This window comes from Pleurodeles waltl, chromosome 3_1 (genome assembly GCF_031143425.1).
Source record: "Pleurodeles waltl isolate 20211129_DDA chromosome 3_1, aPleWal1.hap1.20221129, whole genome shotgun sequence".
NCBI lineage: Eukaryota > Metazoa > Chordata > Amphibia > Caudata > Salamandridae > Pleurodeles > Pleurodeles waltl.
The window spans coordinates 1,654,549,580-1,654,570,885 of record NC_090440.1 but is presented as its reverse complement, the minus strand read 5'-3'; the positions used below and the strand labels follow the sequence as shown (position 1 = coordinate 1,654,570,885).

Sequence of the window (21,306 nt, the reverse complement as noted above, 5' to 3'; positions counted from 1 at the left end):
CTTGAAGGGTGGGGAGATCATTTTTACATGTCAAAGGATGAGGGGATACATACTCCCTAGAAACTAAACAAACATAAAGGTACCCCTCTGCTGGAAGAGACAGTTTTCAAGAAGGGGATTGATAAGTGCCATGCCTATACACCACCTCAGTAGGAGGCAGGGAAAAGGGAAAATAATCATTTTTTATAAATAACCCTTACCCACTCAGATAATTGCATGCTTCATCATCAGGTTCACCCTGTCACCTAAAAGTCAGCGGGGATCGATTGTGTTCCAGTGATGTCTTTGCATACTATTATCTAGGGGGCATAACAACGAAATAAAAAAATCCTCGTCCAATCCCAAGGTATCCCTTTATTGGGGGGTGGATGGGAAAGATTAAAACTAACTATGAAGGGGCACTGAGGATATTATGGGCCTATGACCCTTGTATCGCCAACAAGTTTCTGCCCTATACTACTGGCCTTTTAAGGTCATGGGCATTCATTAGGGCGGGATTGTTTTTCTACTACTCCCCCAGTGACATATATTAAGTCCTGAGAAGATTTCATTTGGCATGCATACTAAGTTAAGGCATGCAACGGTAGTTTCTACTTACCGATCCAAAAGTACCTGCAAAACAGGAAAAATTGGCACAAAGCATTAGTGCAAAAGTGTATATTTATATATGTGATGCACACACCACCCACTTGTGTTTCTCTTCATATACTTCAAGATGTGATTATTGCGCACCAGATTGTGGTGCTGCACTCATTGCAGCCTAGCATACCATCTTGACATCTACTGCTTCACATCAGTTTTGCGGTCCCAAGTATGGTGCATCTGTTGTCTCATACATATATTCTTCCGTTTTTCAACCAGACTTGAGCAAAACAAGCTCATTGTTTAGAAGTTGTGCTCAAAAGTACATAAAAACACATGTATGGACCAAAAGGGTCGTGGGATGTCTACATAGATGAAGGCATGCTGTGGATTTGTTTACATTTACCCCAGTACTGGGTAAATTTTACCTTTCTGGGGATTGAAGAGGGTTGGCCATGTAGTCAAATACTGGGTTCCCTATAGCGAACAAATTGGTACAGTGGGAAAAAAAAAACTTGTTGAAGCGTGAACTTCATATCCATAACAAGGCTATGTGGATTATACTTGTAGCAAAGTCAAAATCAACTGAAAAAGGCCAAATGTTAACAGAGCCCAGGGCTTAGCTGCCAAAAGCCTTGGTTTACTTACATTGTCAGGGGTCCCTACCGTCCTTAACACCTACTATGCTGCAGCTGGCCCCAGCTTGTGGTCACGAAATGCAGAAAAACAGGGATTATATCACCCGTGGCCGGACCAGCTGAACCTCGTTGTTAAAGAGAACCAATGTGTTTGCACGATTAATTATCCCCAGGGCCGATGCAGGTATTGCTCATAAAAAAAGATAATTACCCCAGGTAATGCGAGTACGTAGGTCAATGGACCTGAATGTCCATGCATGTGCACATGCTGGTGAAACTGATTTGTAAACATCGGTGTAAATGTTTGCAAGAGTCCGGGCGGGCCGAAATGTAGTATTTCATTGGTGTTTGTGCCAGGAGTCCGGCCCGAGAATTCTAGGGAACGTAGTCCCCAAGTGGCCCTGTGTCTGTTTATACAAATACAGTGCTGTCAAAAGCTATTTTTTTTCAAGGGGCATACCACACTGGATCTGAAAAAAATGCTCTTTTTTATTTATTGTTTTTTAAAGTATAAAGAATGCTTAAACCTGATATTACTGTGATGACTAAAAAGGTACTTTTCTATTGAGACATCAAGCTCGTATCGGTGTGACCTCAAACTGCCTTGCAGTGTGTAGTAAAAGACATTACATATTAATTCATATTTGTAGTAGAACAGGCCAGAACGGCCCCATGTCAACTCGTGTCAGTATCATGCTATCAATACTCTTTTTCTTTTTTTCCTTTCTTTTTTTTGGACATGCCATGTTGCAACAGGGGATGAGGTGAATATCTACAATTGATATTACTAACCTCCAGCCTGTGGAGGAAATTATTTCACCAAACCAATACTGACCCACAATTCCGACAATGACCTCACGTTCGAAAAAAGTGTATTCCAGTAGTCGTATAGTAAGATTATTCTTAGTGTTCCTCCACGACCTATCAGAGTCTCCGTTGATTCCATGGTATTTCGTCATTGAGGTCTTCTTTATTAGCCTGCAGTTTGTAGACCCACTTCAGTTCTTTTTCCAGGAATTTGTTGTTCACCTCCCCCGTGCAGTGAGTTTCTCAATAATAGACCACATTATGTCTTTGTCGTTATGGTTTTTGTCCAAAGAATGTTTAGTAGATGCTCTTCTACACCTCATCGCACTCCTGTGTTCACCAATCCTAATTCTTATTTTTCTAGTGCTCATTCCGATATAGCAGAGGCCACATAGGCATGTGATGATGTAGACTACATTATTGCTGTTACAATTCATATGTGTTCTCTGCTCCCAGAGTGTTAGGAGGTCAAGGTCTAGATGTTTTGGACTGTTTGGTAAGCAGGTACACGTAACAGTTTCCGCAGGGGTAGTGACCTGTCATCGGAGGGAGATCCCAAAGCGTAATCTGTCATTCCTGTGTTCATTGCCAGGTGTTTCTGTGGACCAGTCTGTCTCTGATACTTCTGTTTATTTTGAATGAAAACAGTGGTTTAGTGAAGGACAACTGGTTGGATGTGAGAATACACATGTCTTTGATCACAATCTTCTGAAGCATAAACGTATTGGCACTTATTTAATTTTCACTGCTCCTCTTAACTGGTGTCTTCTAATTATTGTAGAGTGCTATTGGGCGATGAGCGTGTCAAGAATGGATTGAATTTCATGTATGAAGCTCCCCCGGGGGCAGAAAAAGGTACACATTTTTATAATTGTTTTTAGACATTCAAATACTTGAATATGCTCCCTAAATATTTTGTTGTAAGGAGAACCTAAAGGATGCTAAACAGAGCCAGCCTAAACTCAAGGATTGCTGACCCTCATAGTTTGGAGGGTCTAGCATTATGCTCTGCAAGAATGACCCACCCACCCACCACATGAAATGCTTCAACTATTTCAGCCAGAAACAACTCTTTACAGTGACCAGCATACTTTTTGGGAAAAGTCACCAGTGTTTCAAAGAACACAGAATTATTGGCTCTGGACGTTTAATATTTGAGCAGTGTATTGTGAATGAGTCAACTCCCTTGCCCCCATGAATTGTCTCTATGCTGCTAAACCACTACTGCAGGCAAGCCATGAGCCTTGTGATGGCTATTTGCACCAGTATGAACTACACAACAAATCTGATGACGTTCAAGTTTATATATGTCAAAAGAAGCTTATAAATACTAAACAACAAGAGTGAGAAGGTGCACTCTTTCGGAACACTGCATGTTACAATTTGAGTCAACAATTCTTCTGACCAAATGTACACTTTCTAAGTTCAGCTGAAGAAATGTGAGGGGAAGAATACGTTACGTCTTTTTTGATCATCTTACCTCACCATAGAATCCTGATTGGACTAGGTCAACTATATTAGTACATCTTTAATTGTTTCCCACAAAAGTGCTGTTAAAAGCTTATTTATGTTCATACTGTTTAAAAAAAATAAAAGTATATCCTTCCTGGGTCATACAAAAATGCGCAAGTGGCTTTTGGGGAATCGTGGGAAGATTCTTAAAAAATAAACTGTTTAAAGCACAAACACTTCTTTAGACATCTGCCATAAACATATAGTTGTTCGCTGCCTGCATTGTGCTATATTGCATTACAAATGAGCACTAAAGTGTTATTTTCTATTTTTTTCATGTTTCCTTGGGCTCAAATCAAGAAGTGAAAGAGGTAAAGTACCTGTTTTGATGCATGCATCAAGAAATTCAATCTGGCTAAGGTTTACTTGCCTGAGTCTTTTGCTTTTTTTATTGCAGCAAGAAGGAGAGGCCACTGAGTACAAATTCGAGTGGCAGAAGGTCGCTCCAAGAGAAAAGTAAGAGCATTTCCACTAACTCAAAAAGTGGATTTATTTGTGTTTGCCCGCCCCCTTTCCTTTTTGCATTACCCGAAGTTGTGAGATGCAGCTCTTCCTTTTGGTTAGTGAATTCCTCAAATGTTTATATTTGTGATGTATTTTCAAATGTTTGTATTTGTGATGTAATCTCTTCTCATTTGCTTTACCCGCCTTTCTCTTCTTGATTCTTTTCCCCATTTATACACATTAAATAAGGAGACTGACACAGATAATTTCAGAAAGAGATGTGCAGTATGCCCCCATTTAAGACATTGCTCAATGCTTAGGGATGTGAACAGGGTCTCTCAATTGCATGTTACATGGGTCTGAGGCTGCAGCATTACACATTTAATTATTGCACTGCTTCCTACATGCACGCAAGCAAACTGGTTAGTACCATTACTTTAGGAAATGCATTTGTTCTGACACCCTCCTTCCTCTGAAATTCATATATTCACAGCTTCAAAGGATTCCAGGGGTGTGGGAACTGTTGTTGTTGAATGCTTCCCCATTTGTAACTTTGCATTATACATGTAGCTCTTAGGGTCTCAAGGCGCTGGATCAGATCATAACGGGTTTATAAGCTCTGATTGATTGTTTGATCAATGAACAATTATTTCTGGTTCTTGCAGTTTGGCTGCTAATTTCTGATAGGTCCTCTTAGATGTTCCACAGCATCTTTTGACATTATTCTGCATCACTGTGCTGATTCATCTGCATTGATCAATGTTGTCTTGATGTTGTAGATGCATCTGAGCTCTCAAAGACTGAGCGAAGAACAATGCAGAAGCTGTGGTGATAAGGTCATGCTTCGTTATCAAGTCAACATTAGCAGCCGGGTTACATCTCTCCTCTTCTCCTTCTTTTTTAACTGACAGGAAGGTCTTTGTGTGGGTTTCGCAGCTTCATGGATTGGTCTTTCAGATTGGACTAGCCTGCCTGCTAAACTGCTTTCCTCTTCAGACTCTTACTCATTCCACCCTCCCTGTGATTGAACTTCCAGGAAATGTTTGGACTATGGTGTCAGGCTTCTTAGAGTAATATAATGGACTGTGTACTCTGAGCTGGACCAGGAACTTTACTGTAGGCTTTTTGCGTTGCTTAGAATGCCTTTACCTTAATCAAATGGTTCTTTTGAGTGTGGAGAAATTGGAAACTGTGCCTCTGGCTGAAACCTCTCCTCTTTAACACCTAGGAAACTATCTCTGAGCTTTAGAAAGTGCGATTCCTACCTCTCTTGGTTTAGCTGCTTCCTCCAATGGTCTCACTGATACTGACAAAAGAGAAGTAGATTACTATTACAAAGTACTTCCCTTTGGCTTGAGATCCACTAGCAATATTTTTACCAAGATTGGGATAAGACTTTTGTGAAGCAGAAGTGGGGCTGCACGTAACAGTGTATAGACAGTAAGCTTATTAAGTCACTCCTTCAGGAATCTGTGCTGGACCAACCAATGGTTGACTAGACTATTTTGACCCAACAAGGTCAGTGCCACATAGATGGCACAGTTTATTTCTGAATCTTGTAGCAATCTAGGATGTTGCTATTTAAAAGCACTAGAGGACCATCCCAAGATTAGGTGCACTACTCAATGTTAAGGGCACATCAAAGTGGCTGCTCTCTAGTCCTGATGTTCCCTTCTTCTCAGTTTTCAAACACTACTTCTTTCTCTCTTCCCTTTCAGCTTCATTGGAGTAGGCAGACTGTATTCACTGCAGTGACTCTGTTGCTCAGATATTACAAGCTTTCACACTTATAACTTCTGCCCATTCTCTCTCGTTCTGCTTCAGAGTTAATTTGTTTTTTTTGGCCATCTTCCTTTATTTGGAATCAAGAGGTTTGTGTGAGTCTGCTACATTGAAAATCGGGCATGGAGGAGGAGGACTTCAGTTATTTTTGTTTCTTATCCTCTCTTCTCAATGAGTTGTGTATATACCAATACACACAAAACTGTGACTGTCACCAGTAAGTTTACATTTCTATGAATTAGTTAGAGTGTCAGTTAAACTGAACTTCACTGGTTATCACACCACAACATTAGATAACACAAACAAGTGCCTTGTAAATAATAGTGGGCAATTATCTATTAAGAAGCGTAGTATAACATACATTATAAATGAGTATCCTGGACTCCACGATCATCCAATTATGAAGGTATTTGTAAAATTGTTATTGTGGCAGTTAATAGTTTGGAGATAATATAAAATATGACTGTGAAGTTGTATGGCCTGGCCATATTCCCAGTCCATCTAGATTTCCTGAACAGCTAATCTGAACATGCAAGAACAATAAGGTACATTTTAGATTTGTTTACAAAATACAAGCCCAAATAAAGGTTGTTCATTACTTAGAACCTAGGAAAAACTCCCCAGCACAAATATAATTTGGACTGGGTGACTACTCCGTTCTTGCGCCCAGTTCCAACATCTACATAATAATGGGGCCAAAGTGTACAGATAATTTTGAGTTTTTCTGCCCGTTAATGTCTTTGATATTGATCTTTTACTTGTTTTTTAACATCAACCTTTAGCTGTTGACATGGATCATAAAAATATGACGCTCAACTCAAAATTTTCACAGCTCTAAACTTGGCCACAAAATTAGACCTAAATATAAAGGTCAAATAGCGTTATTGCCACTAAGCAAAATAAAATAGCACCAATGTTAGTCTATCAGAGTCTATGTATCAAGTATGTTGAGCTTACATTCCCTGTGTGATAAAAAATATCTTTACTGCTTGGTTACGTTACCTTAACAGACATATTGTTAAAGACTTCTCGTTTGAAAGCCTTATTTTCTTGATTGACTTTAGAGGCTGCAGCCCGATTAGTGTGAGCAGATAAGAAGAGAGTAAAGCAGATTGCTCTTTTCTCACAAACATTAATGGTTATGGACATGCTAGCAGATTAAAGTCATCATAACAATTACGATCTCTGCCTTACTAGAGCATAAAAGCTTTATACAACAACACATTTGGAATCGTTTACGTTCCTTTTGACACTTTGGCAAACCTTCATGTATTCTTTGTCTCTTTCTTCGGAATGAAGATGTTCATTATATTGTGTTTTCTTTCTCTTGTGCTTCTCAGATATGCCAAAGATGATATGAATATAAGAGATCAGCCATTTGGAATTCAGGCAAGTTCCAGATTTTTTTTTTAAGTGCCACAGTCAAGTACCTGTCCATGTTTTTTGTTGACTAACAACATTAGGTTCCTGTTCAAGCCCATTTTGGTTTTTATTGAGGGGACGGAAATGAAATATAGGAAACACGACAGATCCACCAAACCAATCTCCTATCCCCCATTCATAAAGATTGGAAACAGAGGATAAGATGTAGTCTGGGATGTAAGGGACTGGTTCCTTCTCTCTTTTGTGCAACTCTCTGCATAAGATGGGAGGAAAGAGAAGGGATAGGGAAGGTTCAAGGAAACATGGAAAGGGGGGGGGGGGAATCACTTTTAATGGTAGAAATGAGATGTGTGTTTTTATACAAGGGAGAGGCAGAGAGGTAAGAGGATGGAGAGAGAACTCAAAAGCACAAAGACTAGGTAGGGCTTTACCTTCATTAACAATATTGAAGGAGCACCTGTGTCAGTGGTGACGGTGACTCCATGAGCGTGAGACCTCAGAGACACAGATTGGGCAGGGTAAAAAACAGAAATTAGTGATTTGTATGTGGAGAGAGACAAACCCATGCATGCATACACAAGCAAAAACACCTCTCAAAGTTAGACATAGTCACAAATGCATACACAAGCTACACAACAAAATTATAATCCCCTCAAAAGCACCTAGATTAATGTCTGTGTGGGTGATCGGCATAAAAAATGACAGACTTTGCTAAAAAGCTGACAGTTGACAAAACCAAATACAGGAGTTGAACATGCTGATTCATCCATCTCTGAAAACCTCTCTCATACCAGGGCTCGAAAAGTCATAAAAATGTTACTAGACGTGCAGGTCGATTAATTTAAATAACCTACTCGACCTAAGTGTAATGTACTTGACCCATAAACTGGTCTCAAATTGTGTAATCCTAAGCAAATAGTTTACAGAATCGCCTTTTTCTTCATTCTCACATAATATTGCACCTTCAAATATGTGGGCTCAGCATTTTTGCAGTACAAAAAAACTCTTTTGTTTGATTAAGTAGACTAAGGTTTGCTGCATGCATCACAAGAATCTAGCCCACATACCCATGTTGTCTAGCCTACATAACCTAGCACTTCTTTTAGTTTACTAACAACATTGCCATCAGGGCAGGAGTGTTTCTCAGTTTGTTTAAACACTCAATTTTAATAATTATATTACTAAACTGTGATGTAGGAACCTATTGTCATCTACACATAGTAACTTTCCAAGAAATGTCTAAAACCCTCTCCACTAACTTGTAGCTTTACTGATAAAACTTATATAGGGTATTAATCTTTGAAAATTGGGTTTCAGAAAACCTATCCTTTGCACATCAACACATAAAGTATTATGATTTGTTTTCATCCTATTAAAATATTTTTTTCATCACACAGAAATATAAAAAAGGGCTTTCACAACTACTGAATATATTTTTAAATGTTTGCACGGTTGATGTAGTCATTTAAATGTTGTGTGTTAGGAAAAACCTGACACCCTATATCCTTTTATGTGACATTCTAAGCAGCAGGTTACACAGTTTACCTTACAAAGTCCTGGAACTCTGCAGTCAGAAGGAAAATTCATTGTAAGACAAGCTGGCTTTTAACCTCTGTCTGTGAACACAGAGAAAATGTGACAAAAGAACAAGATTTAAAGGCATCTTTTATTGCCCCTCCACTTTTCAACTGAACAGAACACCTGTTCAGTGTCAACTTGCCAGAAGGGACGAGTACGTATTACAAGATAGCTCGACCTAATCAAATAGAGCTCTGCGTACAGGTTCTCATTCTAAAAAAAACATCTTGTCTGGCACGAAGTGTGAGCGCAGTAGTTTTTGGTAGATGTATGCACTGATAAATGTATTTAACCCACAGATCGCTAGGATCTAAGAAAATAGTTCAGTAAACAGTAAGGCAGAATTTGGGGAAGTTTTATGGTAACTGGGTTAGATCCCTCTTGTGATTGTCCATTCCTTGCGCCAGACTCTGCCCACCTTCTTGATGTAGCCTTGAGATGTATCTATCTCTGGATTTTGATTTTTCGTCCTTCTCTTTCCCACATCTTTGTCCTGTTTTCCTCTTGCTACTCTTTTCTGCCTCTCCCTGTTCCACCTCTGCATGTTTCTATCTCTTTCCTGCTCTTTGTTCTTTGTCACTCTTTCCACTTGTTAGTCTTCTCTCTCTCTTTCTATTCTGTTGCCACATTATTCTATCTCTGCCGTTTTGTCAGTCTTGTTGCCCTTTATTGCCCCCTTGTTTCGCTCTTCCTCCTGTGGTCACCACCGCTTTGTATCTCTAAACCCTGCCTACCCTATTAACACTCCATATCACCTTTTCTCAGTCCGTCTGTTGAATCTCTGTTTCTACCAGCAGTGTTGATGAACATTAAGTTTTAAGCCCCCCAGCCATTTGTGAAATGTAATGTTTTGTTTGAACTTCTTCAAGGACCAGCTCATCCTTCATTGTTAAAGTGATGGCACTCCTATAGAAAGGTGGCTACATTCAATAATCATGCTTCCAACTGCCAATCTCTTCATTGCTTTTTATGTGCATAGTCTTGATTCCAACTGGATCCCATGCCAGGGTTTGAGTGTTTGGGGATCTGATGAGCATCTTATGAAAGTTTTCAGTCTAGAAGATTAAAAAGGGTTGGGTGCGTTGGGCTTCTTAGAATGCAAGCTATACAGGATGTGCTAATTGTTGTTTAGTTTGTGCAGTAGTGGGATCGGTCAAGGTGTTAATTGTTACCTTAATTTGATGGAGAATTATTAACATGATGATCCTGATTAGCTCAGTAACAGAAATAATGTTCTCAGATTTCATATGATTTTCTCTTCTTTATGCATAAATGGGGTAACTAGTGTTTCAGTCTAATTGCAAGCACAACAAACTGAAGAGTAAATTCATAGATCACTTTTGTGCTCTTCTTTTACATCTTTATCTGAAAGAAATAACATGAATCAATGGCATCTGACTATTTCATGTTGATAAAATATGCAGTTGGATTTAAGCGATTTGGAGAGGGAGAGGAACTTTTCACAATAGAAATGTTCTATTTTTTAAAATATATATTAATTATGCAGCCTTTTTTATGGGTGGAAGTTTTACCTTTGTAAAAACACAGTCTACCTGACCTTATAGGGTGAAGCTTTGTGAGTGCTCTGGAAGCTAGCTTTGAGGTATACAAGAAAGCAATAAATGGAATGCTTGAATTGATCTTAGCCCCTTGTAATTGGCTGCATCCCAGTCCATTGTTATTTTGCACACCATACCACCTCAGATTAAACTCAGCCATATGCAAATCAGTTTTGCCCTTGCACCAATAGGTGCAGAACAACATGAAGTGCCAGGACAGGTCCTCCCTGAACTGGAGCACAGGCAACCCAGGACCGGTTTTGCCCTTATTTGCCTATACTAGGGCTCATCAGCAGAGTATTGCCTGGTTCCCGTGGAAAAGTGTGTATGGGACCAACGTTGGAGCATACCATCCCACTAAGGGAGTCACACTGAAAAATGCAAAAAAGTGATGGATGGATTGCTTGAATTATGACTAATACCTTTTCTCTAGTATTCTACTTCTGTTATTCTACTTCTATTGTAAAACTGAAGTATGAGAGATCGCAAGAGCAGAAACACAGCCCAGTTAACCTGCAAATTAAAAGATGCAACAAACTTATTAACCTACTACCAAACTACCTTGGGTTCTGGAGCATTTCAACACTGTCGGGGAGTAAGCGCTATATGACTTCAATTACAGTTAAAATCACAGTATGTTTTTGAGCGGCATAATGAGAGTGAGAAACCTGGGTAGATACTACCATGCTGATGATTAGTGTCAGGGGAAACTGGACTATGAGACCAGTATCAGACAAGATGGATTCACCTGAATTCCTTGTTCTTCTTTGTGCCTGTGCAGCTCAAATGATTTAACAAGGATATAATTTCTTCACATAAAGTACCTGCATGTGGCTTTCACCCTATTGCTGTCTGATATTTGCTGCCTCTCTCTTGTGCCACTCCTAAAGCATCCCCTGCCACGTTAAATGACCTTGTTTTTCCCGCTTAACCAGTCTTTTCACATCTTCTTACCCATCTGATACCTGCCTGTTTCTTTTAAATCTGCAAGCATTGTTCCTTTACCAATGTGTCACTAAATTTCCCCCCCCCCCCCCCCTTCTAGCTACCATCCCGTTTTACCTTTATCAGCTCTATCTGATGTTTCTTGCTCATTTGTCATCTCCTGCACACTTTGGATTCTGATCAGCAAAGCAGCATTAGTGCCTTTCTTTCATCTCTGATTTTTTTTTTTGCGTCAAGCTAGTCATCTAAAACTTTCTTTGATTGTTAGCTGACTCTGCTTCTTTGGACACAGTGGATCCCCTTTCCTTTTCCTACATCGGTTTCATCTAGATTTTGTGTCTGGAATGAGAATGCGTTATCTCTAGTTTTTGAGTGCATGTTTTATATTGCGCTATACCTTGGGCTACTGTTCTCCCAAGATTCAATCTTGGTCTCCTTGCGTGTTCACTCTGTTCTGTTTCTGTTTTTTTCTGTTATTATAGTATTTGGTCCTAATTTTTATTTATGTCCCTGTGAATCTTTTTAATCTTCTCTGCCATTAAGGCGAAAAGGCTTCCAGGTTATTGATATGTAATCCAACAAACAGTTTCTTTTTGTGCCTGCTGGTCCACAATTGCCTTCCATAGGCACTATGCTTTTTTCGTTTGTTTGACTTTGCCATCGCTTCTCATAATCTGGTATTCATTTTCAGTTCCTGGTCTGTCCTCTCCATATTTGTGAAAACACACAGTTTCTTTTCCTTCCTTTAAATTACATCTTCAAACTCTGATTCATTATTGTCTGTTCTCCTCTTTACATGTTTAACCACTTTAACAACTCTTCTGGAGGTCTTTCAGAATTCCTATGTTTAGATCTTATTTACTTTATCACTTTACCTGTCACCATATTCAACAGATTCACAGTAGTTGCAGTAACTGTCTGCACCTTTTCTCTTTCTGATTAACTGTTCTCTGATTTGTGCTTAAGTGCTTTCAGTTAATTGCCCCTTCCCATTTCAAGTATGCTGGTTCTCTTCACATGCTGTGTCTCTTCTCTGTACTATTCTCTGTCTTATGTTTGCCCCTCGTGCACTTTTTGCCTCTTTTTATTTTGACCCTTTCTTCTGGTACTACAGCTCTGGACTTAAATACCCAACACTGTGTGCCTTGCTCACTCGTTGATAATGGATAAAGAACACCTTCTTCTCAGGGCTTGCAGTGCTTGAGTATCATCTGTATCCCATTGTTGTCATTATGCCTTACCCTGTTGCTTTGCACTGTTAAGTTGTTTGCACAGTGTTTTGAATGAAAGTGTTGTAAATTCAGTAATTACATTCAAGTAATGCAATAAAATCGGTTTCAAATGATCTTGAGGAAATGAATAAGGAAATTTCAAGTTTTTATCAGTTGTTATAAACTTGGGAAGTAAGATAAAGCCCCAGGTGATTTCTGAAAACAATGGATGATGCGCAGCTGGCAAAAGAAAGTGGAAAGCTGCCATAATTCCCCTGTACCTAAACTTGGGGCACGATTATGGCCTTGGCGGATGGGATACTCCAACACAAACGTGGCCGATATCCCGCCCGCCCTTTTACAAGTTCCATAGGATATAATGGAACTTGTAATACGGCGGACATGATATCCATCGGATATCCGTCACATTTGTGACGAAGTATCCCATCCGCCAAGGTCGTAATCTGGCCCATAGTTTTTTTGCTGATGTTTGCAGCACCTAAGACTTTTTTTAGTACCCAGGTTAGTGGAAGTGTACAGTGAGGTATCTGAACAGGCATTGACAAAGCCAGTCATTCTGACATTTGATTCTAAGAATATATTTTGTGTTCAGACAAATAATTCCTAAAACGTGACATAGAGGTACCAATCTCCTAGTTGCTGCATCGTAGAGGAATGTAGGATAAATTGTATAGCAGTTTCTGACATAAATTGTGAGTGACTCCGTTCCGTAGATGCTATGGTTACACTCTCAGGTCCTTGTATTCTAAGGTCTCCCAGAGACACCCGGTCCCTCAAAGTTTCGCTAAGCCGTGGGGCATACTAACCATAATCACCAACTCCTGGGGTGCCTTCTCCACCGCTCTACCTCTGTCTCTGAGCAGCAGTCCCATACCTTTTTAAATCTTTTTATTAGTTTTATAACCAACTGGTAAAACTTTCAACAGAAGACTGTAGTCTCCACGGAAACCCCCTCCCCACCCTCTCTAGGTGCACAGCATAAAAACAGCTCCAAACTACAAGTACACCTAGTCCTCCACCCATTACAAAGGAGTACTACTCTATCAAGTCTGTCATTCCTACCTTCCACCCCTCCTGGTGTCAACCCTGGGCCCAGCCCTCCAGCTCCTATCCATCTGCTTTATCAGTAAATTGCTTCCACGGACCCAGTTTTTCCTGTTGAATGCACCATTCTAAGTTCGACCACCATGCCTTGACCATTCGAGGTATCACCATTCTTCCATTTATGGATTATGTCCTGCTTAGTCACCACTAATACCACATTACAAAACAGTCTTGTCTAGTGATTGCTCGGCCCATTTTCCCAGCATTACGGGGGCTAGAGTAAGATTCAGGGTGAGGCCCAGCCCTCTTGATATTGTTTAGCCAATCGTATCTCAGTATCCCTGTATTAGTGGGCAGTCCCACAAGGTTTGCAATAGTGTGCCCTGTTGTCTGCAACCACTGAGACATCTATTGTTGTCTATCTTACACATTGCCAGCAACCATGTTCTGATGTAGTACCTCCAGTGGAATACCTTTAGTTGTATAAACTTAAAGCCTGCCCTTAGAGCCACTTCCCTGGGGTGAATACATGCTTCTGCCCAAGTGTCCTCCTCAAGTCTCCCCAGGTCTCGCTCCCAGCTATCCCTTTGTGCTGTGGGTGGGAGGATGGAATAGACTGTTGTTCAGCAGTGGGGCATAGCTCTTTGACACTGCATGTTTGTGTTGGGAAGCCCACAGAACTTTCATCTCTAACTGTGGTTCATCCTCCATCACTTCCAGTTTGCGGAGATAGGCCTTTATTATATGCCTTCGCTGCATGTAATTGAAGATTTGGCTACCTGACAGCTCATCTTACATCTGGAGGTCCTGGAATGGTATTGCCTCTCCATCCTTCCAGACGTCCCCTATTTTAGAGATACCCGATTGGTCCACCTCCGGTACCCTTCTATGTGCTGTAGGTCTTTCAATACCTCAGCCTACTAGAGGGGGGTCTCCAGTGTCAACTTTCCACCGCACCGAATGGCCAGTGTTGCTTTTTCATAAGTAAACCACTGTTGCTGTTTGATACAGCAGTGCGCCCACCTGGGCTCCACCACACAGGTCTTGCAGATATCCCTCCAGATCCATTGCTCTTCTGTCTACCATCACAGCAGGTGTAGTTGCCTTGCGTAAAACCAATCATTAGCCACCAATAGCTGGGACGCCCAGTAGTATAATTTTAGGTTTGGCAGAGCAGTTCCCCCATAGTGGGGTTTCCTGATTGGGTCCGATAGTGCTATCCTAGGGGCTCCGGCATCCCACAAGAGTTCTCTCGTCACAGCATCCACTTCCAAAAGAACTGAGCATGGACCTCAAATGGAGCGTTCTGCAGGATGTATAGGAATTTGGGTAGGTGGCACATCTTGTAGAGGGCTGCCTTGCTAATCAGTTGTAGGATTAGGGAGAGCTGTCGCCTGTGCTTGACATTGTTTTTATATTTTTGCAGCACCCTCCCCAGATTGTCGGAAAACAACCTATTGCAATCTATTGTCACATAAGTTACCAAATACCTAACCCCTGAACCCCCGCCCAAAGTTCCCCTTACAGAGGGGAATCCCAATCACCTCCTGGTTCCCACAATGTCAGGGGAAATTGCCAACTTGTTCCAGCAGTTTGTGCAGATTCTCGCGTAGGTCCTGAACACCTCCATGGTCTGCAGGACCCATCCTATCAAGTGTTCAGGGTCTGCCACATAGAGGAGCACATCATCCGCATAAAGCAAAATCATATCCTCCTAATTCAGATCCTACTTCAGCCCCCTTAGTAGGGCATTTGTTCGGATCCAACGAAACAACTGCTCAATTGCCACTGCAAAGAGCAAGAGGAACAGCGGCCAATACTGCCAGAGTGGAATTTTTGTGAAGTAGCACCATTGACAGAGATCCTTGCCATCAGCTCCCTGTTCAGGAGCCTGATCCACGCCAGATAGGATCAGCCAAACCCCACTTTTTGTAGCACCTCCCAGAGGTACGGCCACTCCACGAAGTCAAAGACCTTTGCAGCCTCCAGGGTTAGGAGCACAGCTGGCTTCCTCACAAGGTTTAGGTGTGCCAGGCAGTCGAAGAATCACCTCAGATTATTCTGAGTCACTCTATATTGTATGAAGCCAGACTGGTCATCTGCATTTAGCATGTCCCCCACCCCATCACCCAGTTAGCCAGTACTTTGGCCAAGATCTTGGTTTCAGAATTCAGCAGGGAGATTGGCCACTATGAGGTACAGTCCATCCTTAGGTTCCCTTCCTTATGAATGAGCATTATTGTAGCTGGCAATATTCCCCCTTCCCTGGCCACATCCATCTCTGCCTTAAGTGGCCCATTATTTTAGATTTCACACACTTGAAATATTCAACCAGGAAAACGGGAAACTGGGAAACCTGGTGCTTTCTGACTGCACAATTGAGTTATCGCCTTGGAGATCTCAAATTATATGATCCGATTTGGTCTGGGATGCTTCTGCTGGGGCACCGCCATCCTATGTCATCTGCAATTGGTAGTCTATTCGGGTAGATAACGAATGCCTGGACTATGCCCTTTACCAGTGCCTCGTCCATCCCACGGACCCTGTAAACGCACCTGTGCTCTTTCTCCTTGTGTGCTAGCCTTGCTAGGAGCTTCCCAGCTATATTCCTCACTTCATATAGATGAGCTTGCTTGCTCTGGAAGATGGCTTTTGTCTCTTGTGTGGCACAGGCCCTGCATTCCTCCCAGAGAGCCTCCAGGTGTCTTGCCTGCTCTGTGGTGTAGGTGACTAATTCTCAGGTCTTTCTCCCGCTCCCCACGTTTCCCTATCATATGGGCTATCAGTTGTCCTCCCATAACTGATTCATATGCTTTCCTTAGAGTGAGGTCAGAGCTAACTGACCCAGCTTTGTCCTCAGGGTAGTTCTCCATTTCCTGTAGTATATGTTTCCACGTGTTCCAGTCTGTCAGGTCCAAGGGTTCAAGTTCCCCCCCTTTGTTTAGACAGGGAGGACCGTATAACGGTTGTGATGGAAGAGTGATCCAATATGCCTCTGGGGAGGTAACTTGTATCACCGGACATACCCTGCGGTGTTTGAGGACTAGCATATAGTCAAATCTGGACAGGAAGCACAGAGTTTGAATCATAGGAATACTGGTGCTGAGTGGGGTGAGTTTCCCTTCCTATATCCACCAATCTGATCACCTCTAGGATAGAACTCTAGTGTATGTCTGGCTTAGGTGATCTGCTAGACATTGTCACGCTTTCCAAGGCCCCATGAAGGGCGAGGTTGAGATCCCCGCACCACCAGTAGGATCCCGTGCAACACCTCCATGATCCACCTTCTCCAGTTATTCCAGTCAGATTGTCTGCAAGTCAGAATGGGAAAGTACCAGGGGGCTACCACTATGTTTATTCCATTCCACTGGCGGCTGACTACTGCAAAGCACCCCTGAGGGTCCACCCAGCTGTCAGTGATGTGCAGCGGTAGGGACCTTCAAACCACTATTGCGGTCCCCTTTGATCCCTCTAAATCCCTGTTTTGGCACTCAGTATCTCCCTCTACCTGGGAATCCACAGTTATTCCCTGCTAGGTGTGTCTCCTGCAACAATATAATATCAAGGTTGTTTTGGCTCAGATTTTCAGACACGATTGCCCTCTTGAGCATGCTGCTAAGTCCATTCACGTTCCAGGATAACAATCTCCAGCTCAGTCAGTCTATGGAGAAAGCGTCTCCAGACTGCAGCATGAGATGTCCTCATATCAGTGTTTGTTTCCCAAGTAGTGCCCGTTGTGCCTATGTGTAAAAACATGCGGATCCCCTCCATCCAACCCTCTGCTCCACCCCCTCAATGCCCAAGGTGTCTGTCGCCCCCTCACATCAAACCAACATAATGTGAACAAAATATGCATTGCTAACTAGGAGTGGGGCTGGTTCTGGCCCATGGTACAGTCCTCCAGCCATATCATTACATCTTCCCTGGTAGCCATCTCCCTCACCCTGCCAACACTGACCTCCATAATCCTCCCTTTTTCAATTTTGTCATCTGCGGTCATCGGGGTGACCTTTGGTGGGGAAGGCTTTCCAACACTCCCTGCTCAATCATAGCTCCCTTTATCAGAGTCCCTGAAGTCGATTGTCATGGTTGACTTTCTATTCAGTTGCAGAGAAGTTCTTCATTGGTAAATGTTCACCACCCCTTTGACCCTTTCTGTTTCGGCCTCGTCTATGGTGAATCATCTGCAGCCTACACCATTCTTACGGTGTCCCAGTCTGCACCGCTCTCCTGGTGACCAGGTTTGTTCTCAATCCCTTGGTCTGAAGTGTCCTTGGGACTCTAGCCAGTCCCAGACATCTCCTGCCTCAAAAAGAAATGTGATTACCCTTGCTCCTCAATTTGGAGATTTGACAGGAACAACTGGGCATAGCGAAGGTTCAAAGTTCGTAGGTGGCACTTCACCCTGAGGAATGACTCGTGTTAGCACTGCACCACAGCTGTGTAGTCCGGGTGTTTTGCCCCAAACTCTCAACGGGTCTCGCATCCTGGCTTCAAGCAGGATAGCATCCTGATTGTGGAAATTGAGCAACCTGGCCATCACCGCCCCTAAGGGTGGGGGCACCAGCAGCCTCTTGTGAAGCCTGTGAGCACTTTCTACCATGAACCATTTAAAGGCCTTCCCTTCCAGCACAGTGGAGGATAGCCAGTCCTTCAAGAACAGTTCTATGCTGGGGCCCTGTGCCTTTTCCGGGAGGCCTACCAAGCGTATACTATTCCTTCAAGCGCGACCTTTGACATCCTTGAGATTTTCTGCCAGAGTGGCCACAGTTCCTTCTAGTGCCCGCATCCTGCTTGTGTTGTCAGTAGTTGTGTGAGCCAATCAGGCAAGGGCGGAATCTGCCTCTGTCACCCTGTCCCTCAGTTTTCCGTGATCAGCCCATAGGAGATGGACGTCCTGAATCACCATATCTATCTTCAATTCCAGTTCTGTTTTGGTATCCCTGATGGCCGCCAATATAGTTGCCATGTGGGCTGCCTAAAGCCATGAGTAGCCTCATCTGGCACAGGCTCCCCTTTTGCATCCCCGCTCCGGACAGATGGTTCTGTTAAGGACAATTTAGGGGGCTTCAGTCGCACCATTGCCATGACACTGTTCTGCACACAGTTCACTATTGGTTGTCTGTCGACTGAGAGGGGAAAAACCAACCCCAATATCAGTGACCCCAAGTGTGTACAGCTGCAGTGAGAAGCTGCCTTCCTTCAGCTTTGCAGTCCCCTAGGAGTGTTAAACGCAGTCAAGCATGTCTCGCCACCCACGGGCAGGGATCCTGGGCAGACTTAATGCTCCCTCCTAATGCCATAGCCCCGGGCACAAGCACCTCTTTCTGGAGAGCAATGCCTTCAGCCTGAAGCAAGAGCACAATCTAATTTCCTGCCCTTGAACATGGAGGAAACAGTTTGATGGTCTACTGGTCTTCGTCGCTCCCTCATTTGCTCTTGCTGTCTTGCCCCTTGCTCAGTTTTGCTCCATCAGAGTCTATGCTGGATGCAGCCTTCTACAGTGGCGCCCCCTCCTGCCCACACAGAAATGACTCGCCATTTTGTTTCCTTTGGCTGGGTTTCATAGCGTAAGCTTCGCCAACTACGCACTGCTGGAAGCAGCCCTCGTTGACCTCGACTGGTTCCCTAACAAAGGACAAAGGGCACTGGAGTTGCATGTTTTAGGGCCCTTTCGGGGGGGGCAGGATAAATGCAGCCACTAGCACAGGACACCAGAGCTCTAGCTTTAGACAACCGACTACCGCCCCTCCCCCCCCCACTCACCCTCCTAGTCCCATATCTTTGTTGCAAATTTCCAGAAGCAGCCTCTTGCTTGGTATATTGATACCTCTACCTGTTGACACCATTCCTTATGGCCTCAGTGTTGGAATCTGTGTGCAGCCTGCTGTCAGTGCCTTGTTGCAGAGCAGGGTTGTGTAGCTGTCCAGGGTTAGTTCTCCCCAGCTACTCAGAAGGATGAGCCTAGAGGTAAGCTCCAGAGCCTCTCCTGCCACCTCGGAGAGTCTACACTGTACCCTGGTACAGAATGCCTTCTCCCTCGGGCATTCCCAGAGTGTGTGCACCAGCATTCCCCGCCGACCACATCCCCTCAGGGAGTCTGTGTCGCTCCTCCCCATGGATTGGAGCGTACAGGAGTTTCAGCTGTATTAGCGGAAACCCCGCCTGGATGATTACCTCCCTGGGGTATTCACAGGCTTCCCCCCCCTCACCATCCTCCCATCTACCCAAGCCACCCTTCCACTTCTCCAGTAGCTTCAGCAGTGGGCCTTACCTATTGGTAGGGATCATGGAGTACAGCTGAGATATAGCATGTCTCTAGCATGTCTCTAGCATGTCTCTAGCATGTTACTGGAGTGGAACACCTAGCACCCTGTATATGGGCTCTCGTCCTCTAAGTCCTGATGGTGGTGTATCTCCGTTGGAGCAAGATAGATTTCATTTGCAAGTACCGCAGGAATTGTCCCTTTGGCATGTCATATTGAATCTGTAAGTGTTGGCCACCTTTGAAATGGCAATCATATCCCATCTCGGGTGGGTCACAATGCTATTTCGTCACACAACTGCTTTTTGTGCATACATACTTAGAGGTTACAGCAAAATGTTAAGAGAACAACGCAAATGTTTCCAACTCACATCTATACTCTTGATTCTTTTGACCATTCTGTACTTTCTGCAGTCCTTCTCAAGGTAGAGGTACTAGGAAATTAAATGGGGTATGGCCTTGTAAATGATCATTTCTTCCCCAAATTGTTTGGCTCTCAATAGGTGGAGCATGAATCTCTTTTGGGGAGATGACATGCACTTGGTTGGTTGCACTGGATGAAACCGGAGCAGCAGTTTCAGTAGGAGTTGAACCAAGCAGAATATTATTTTGGGGACAGAATTATACAAATTACCACAGGTGAAATCTATCTGTATTTAAGTGGATGATACAGCCCGTCATCGTAAAAGGTCTCTTGGCACTACAAAAAAATGCTAGCTGTGCAAGATGAAATGCTATGCCAAAGGCGACAGAGATTATTAGGAGAAGAGGAGCCTTGTTTTCAAGATTTTACAGAATTTTAGATGAGAGTGTTTACTTATGACATTCAGTGGAAGAGCATTCCATAGTCTGTCCTCGTTCAATGAAGGATCTACCCTGCTCACTTGGCATAATCAAATTTGGGTATGGTCAAGAAGAATTCAGGGTCTTATCTGAGTTTAGCTATTGACCTGTATTTCAGGCAAATGTATGTCTCTGTTATAATATATTTGAAGAAAGGGAGGCTCCTTTGAAAGATATTTTTATTTATGCATCAGTTGCTGAATATTGTTAGATGCACATTTACATTTCCTTAACCAAATAGAGTTCTTACTAACATATTTTGTCTGTACTGGAGTCCAATCTAGGTCCTTTTCGATGATCCTAAATAGATTAAGTTACCAAAATCGAAAAAGGAGTTAACAAATGCATATATTGTCATATCCCTCTGAAGAAAAGTCTGAAAAATCCATGTCTGCACCCTCAAATGATGAAAGAATGTTTCAAATTTGCAGCTACCTATGGAGCTATAAAAAAAAAAATAAGAATCAATGAGTGTACCCAAACTTCTTCACCACTGAGAAGGATTGAGGACAAGAGTCCATGGAGCTAGACAAAATATTATAATCAGAATTCCGTGGTAAACGAAATTTCCACTTTGGATAATTTGTGTTAAGTTTTTTTTCATCCACCAGCGACAGACTCGGCTAAAAGTCTGTAAAGATGTATTCTGATTGTTACCCAAGAGGTTTATCAGAATCTCCGTACAGTTTTCA

The 21,306-nt window shown here is 42.7% G+C and overlaps 1 protein-coding gene across 1 annotated transcript in view; it reads left to right on the top strand.

The window, feature by feature from the left end:
- The window catches only part of CIR1 (corepressor interacting with RBPJ, CIR1), a 204,624-nt gene that overhangs the window by 42,134 nt on the left and 141,184 nt on the right, over positions 1-21,306 (top strand). The window contains exons 3-7 of the mRNA XM_069225370.1: positions 2,809-2,882; positions 3,376-3,378; positions 3,840-3,850; positions 3,937-3,995; positions 7,106-7,154. Of these exons, the coding sequence (XP_069081471.1) occupies positions 2,809-2,882; positions 3,376-3,378; positions 3,840-3,850; positions 3,937-3,995; positions 7,106-7,154 (196 nt within the window). The remainder of the gene's footprint in view (positions 1-2,808; positions 2,883-3,375; positions 3,379-3,839; positions 3,851-3,936; positions 3,996-7,105; positions 7,155-21,306) is intronic.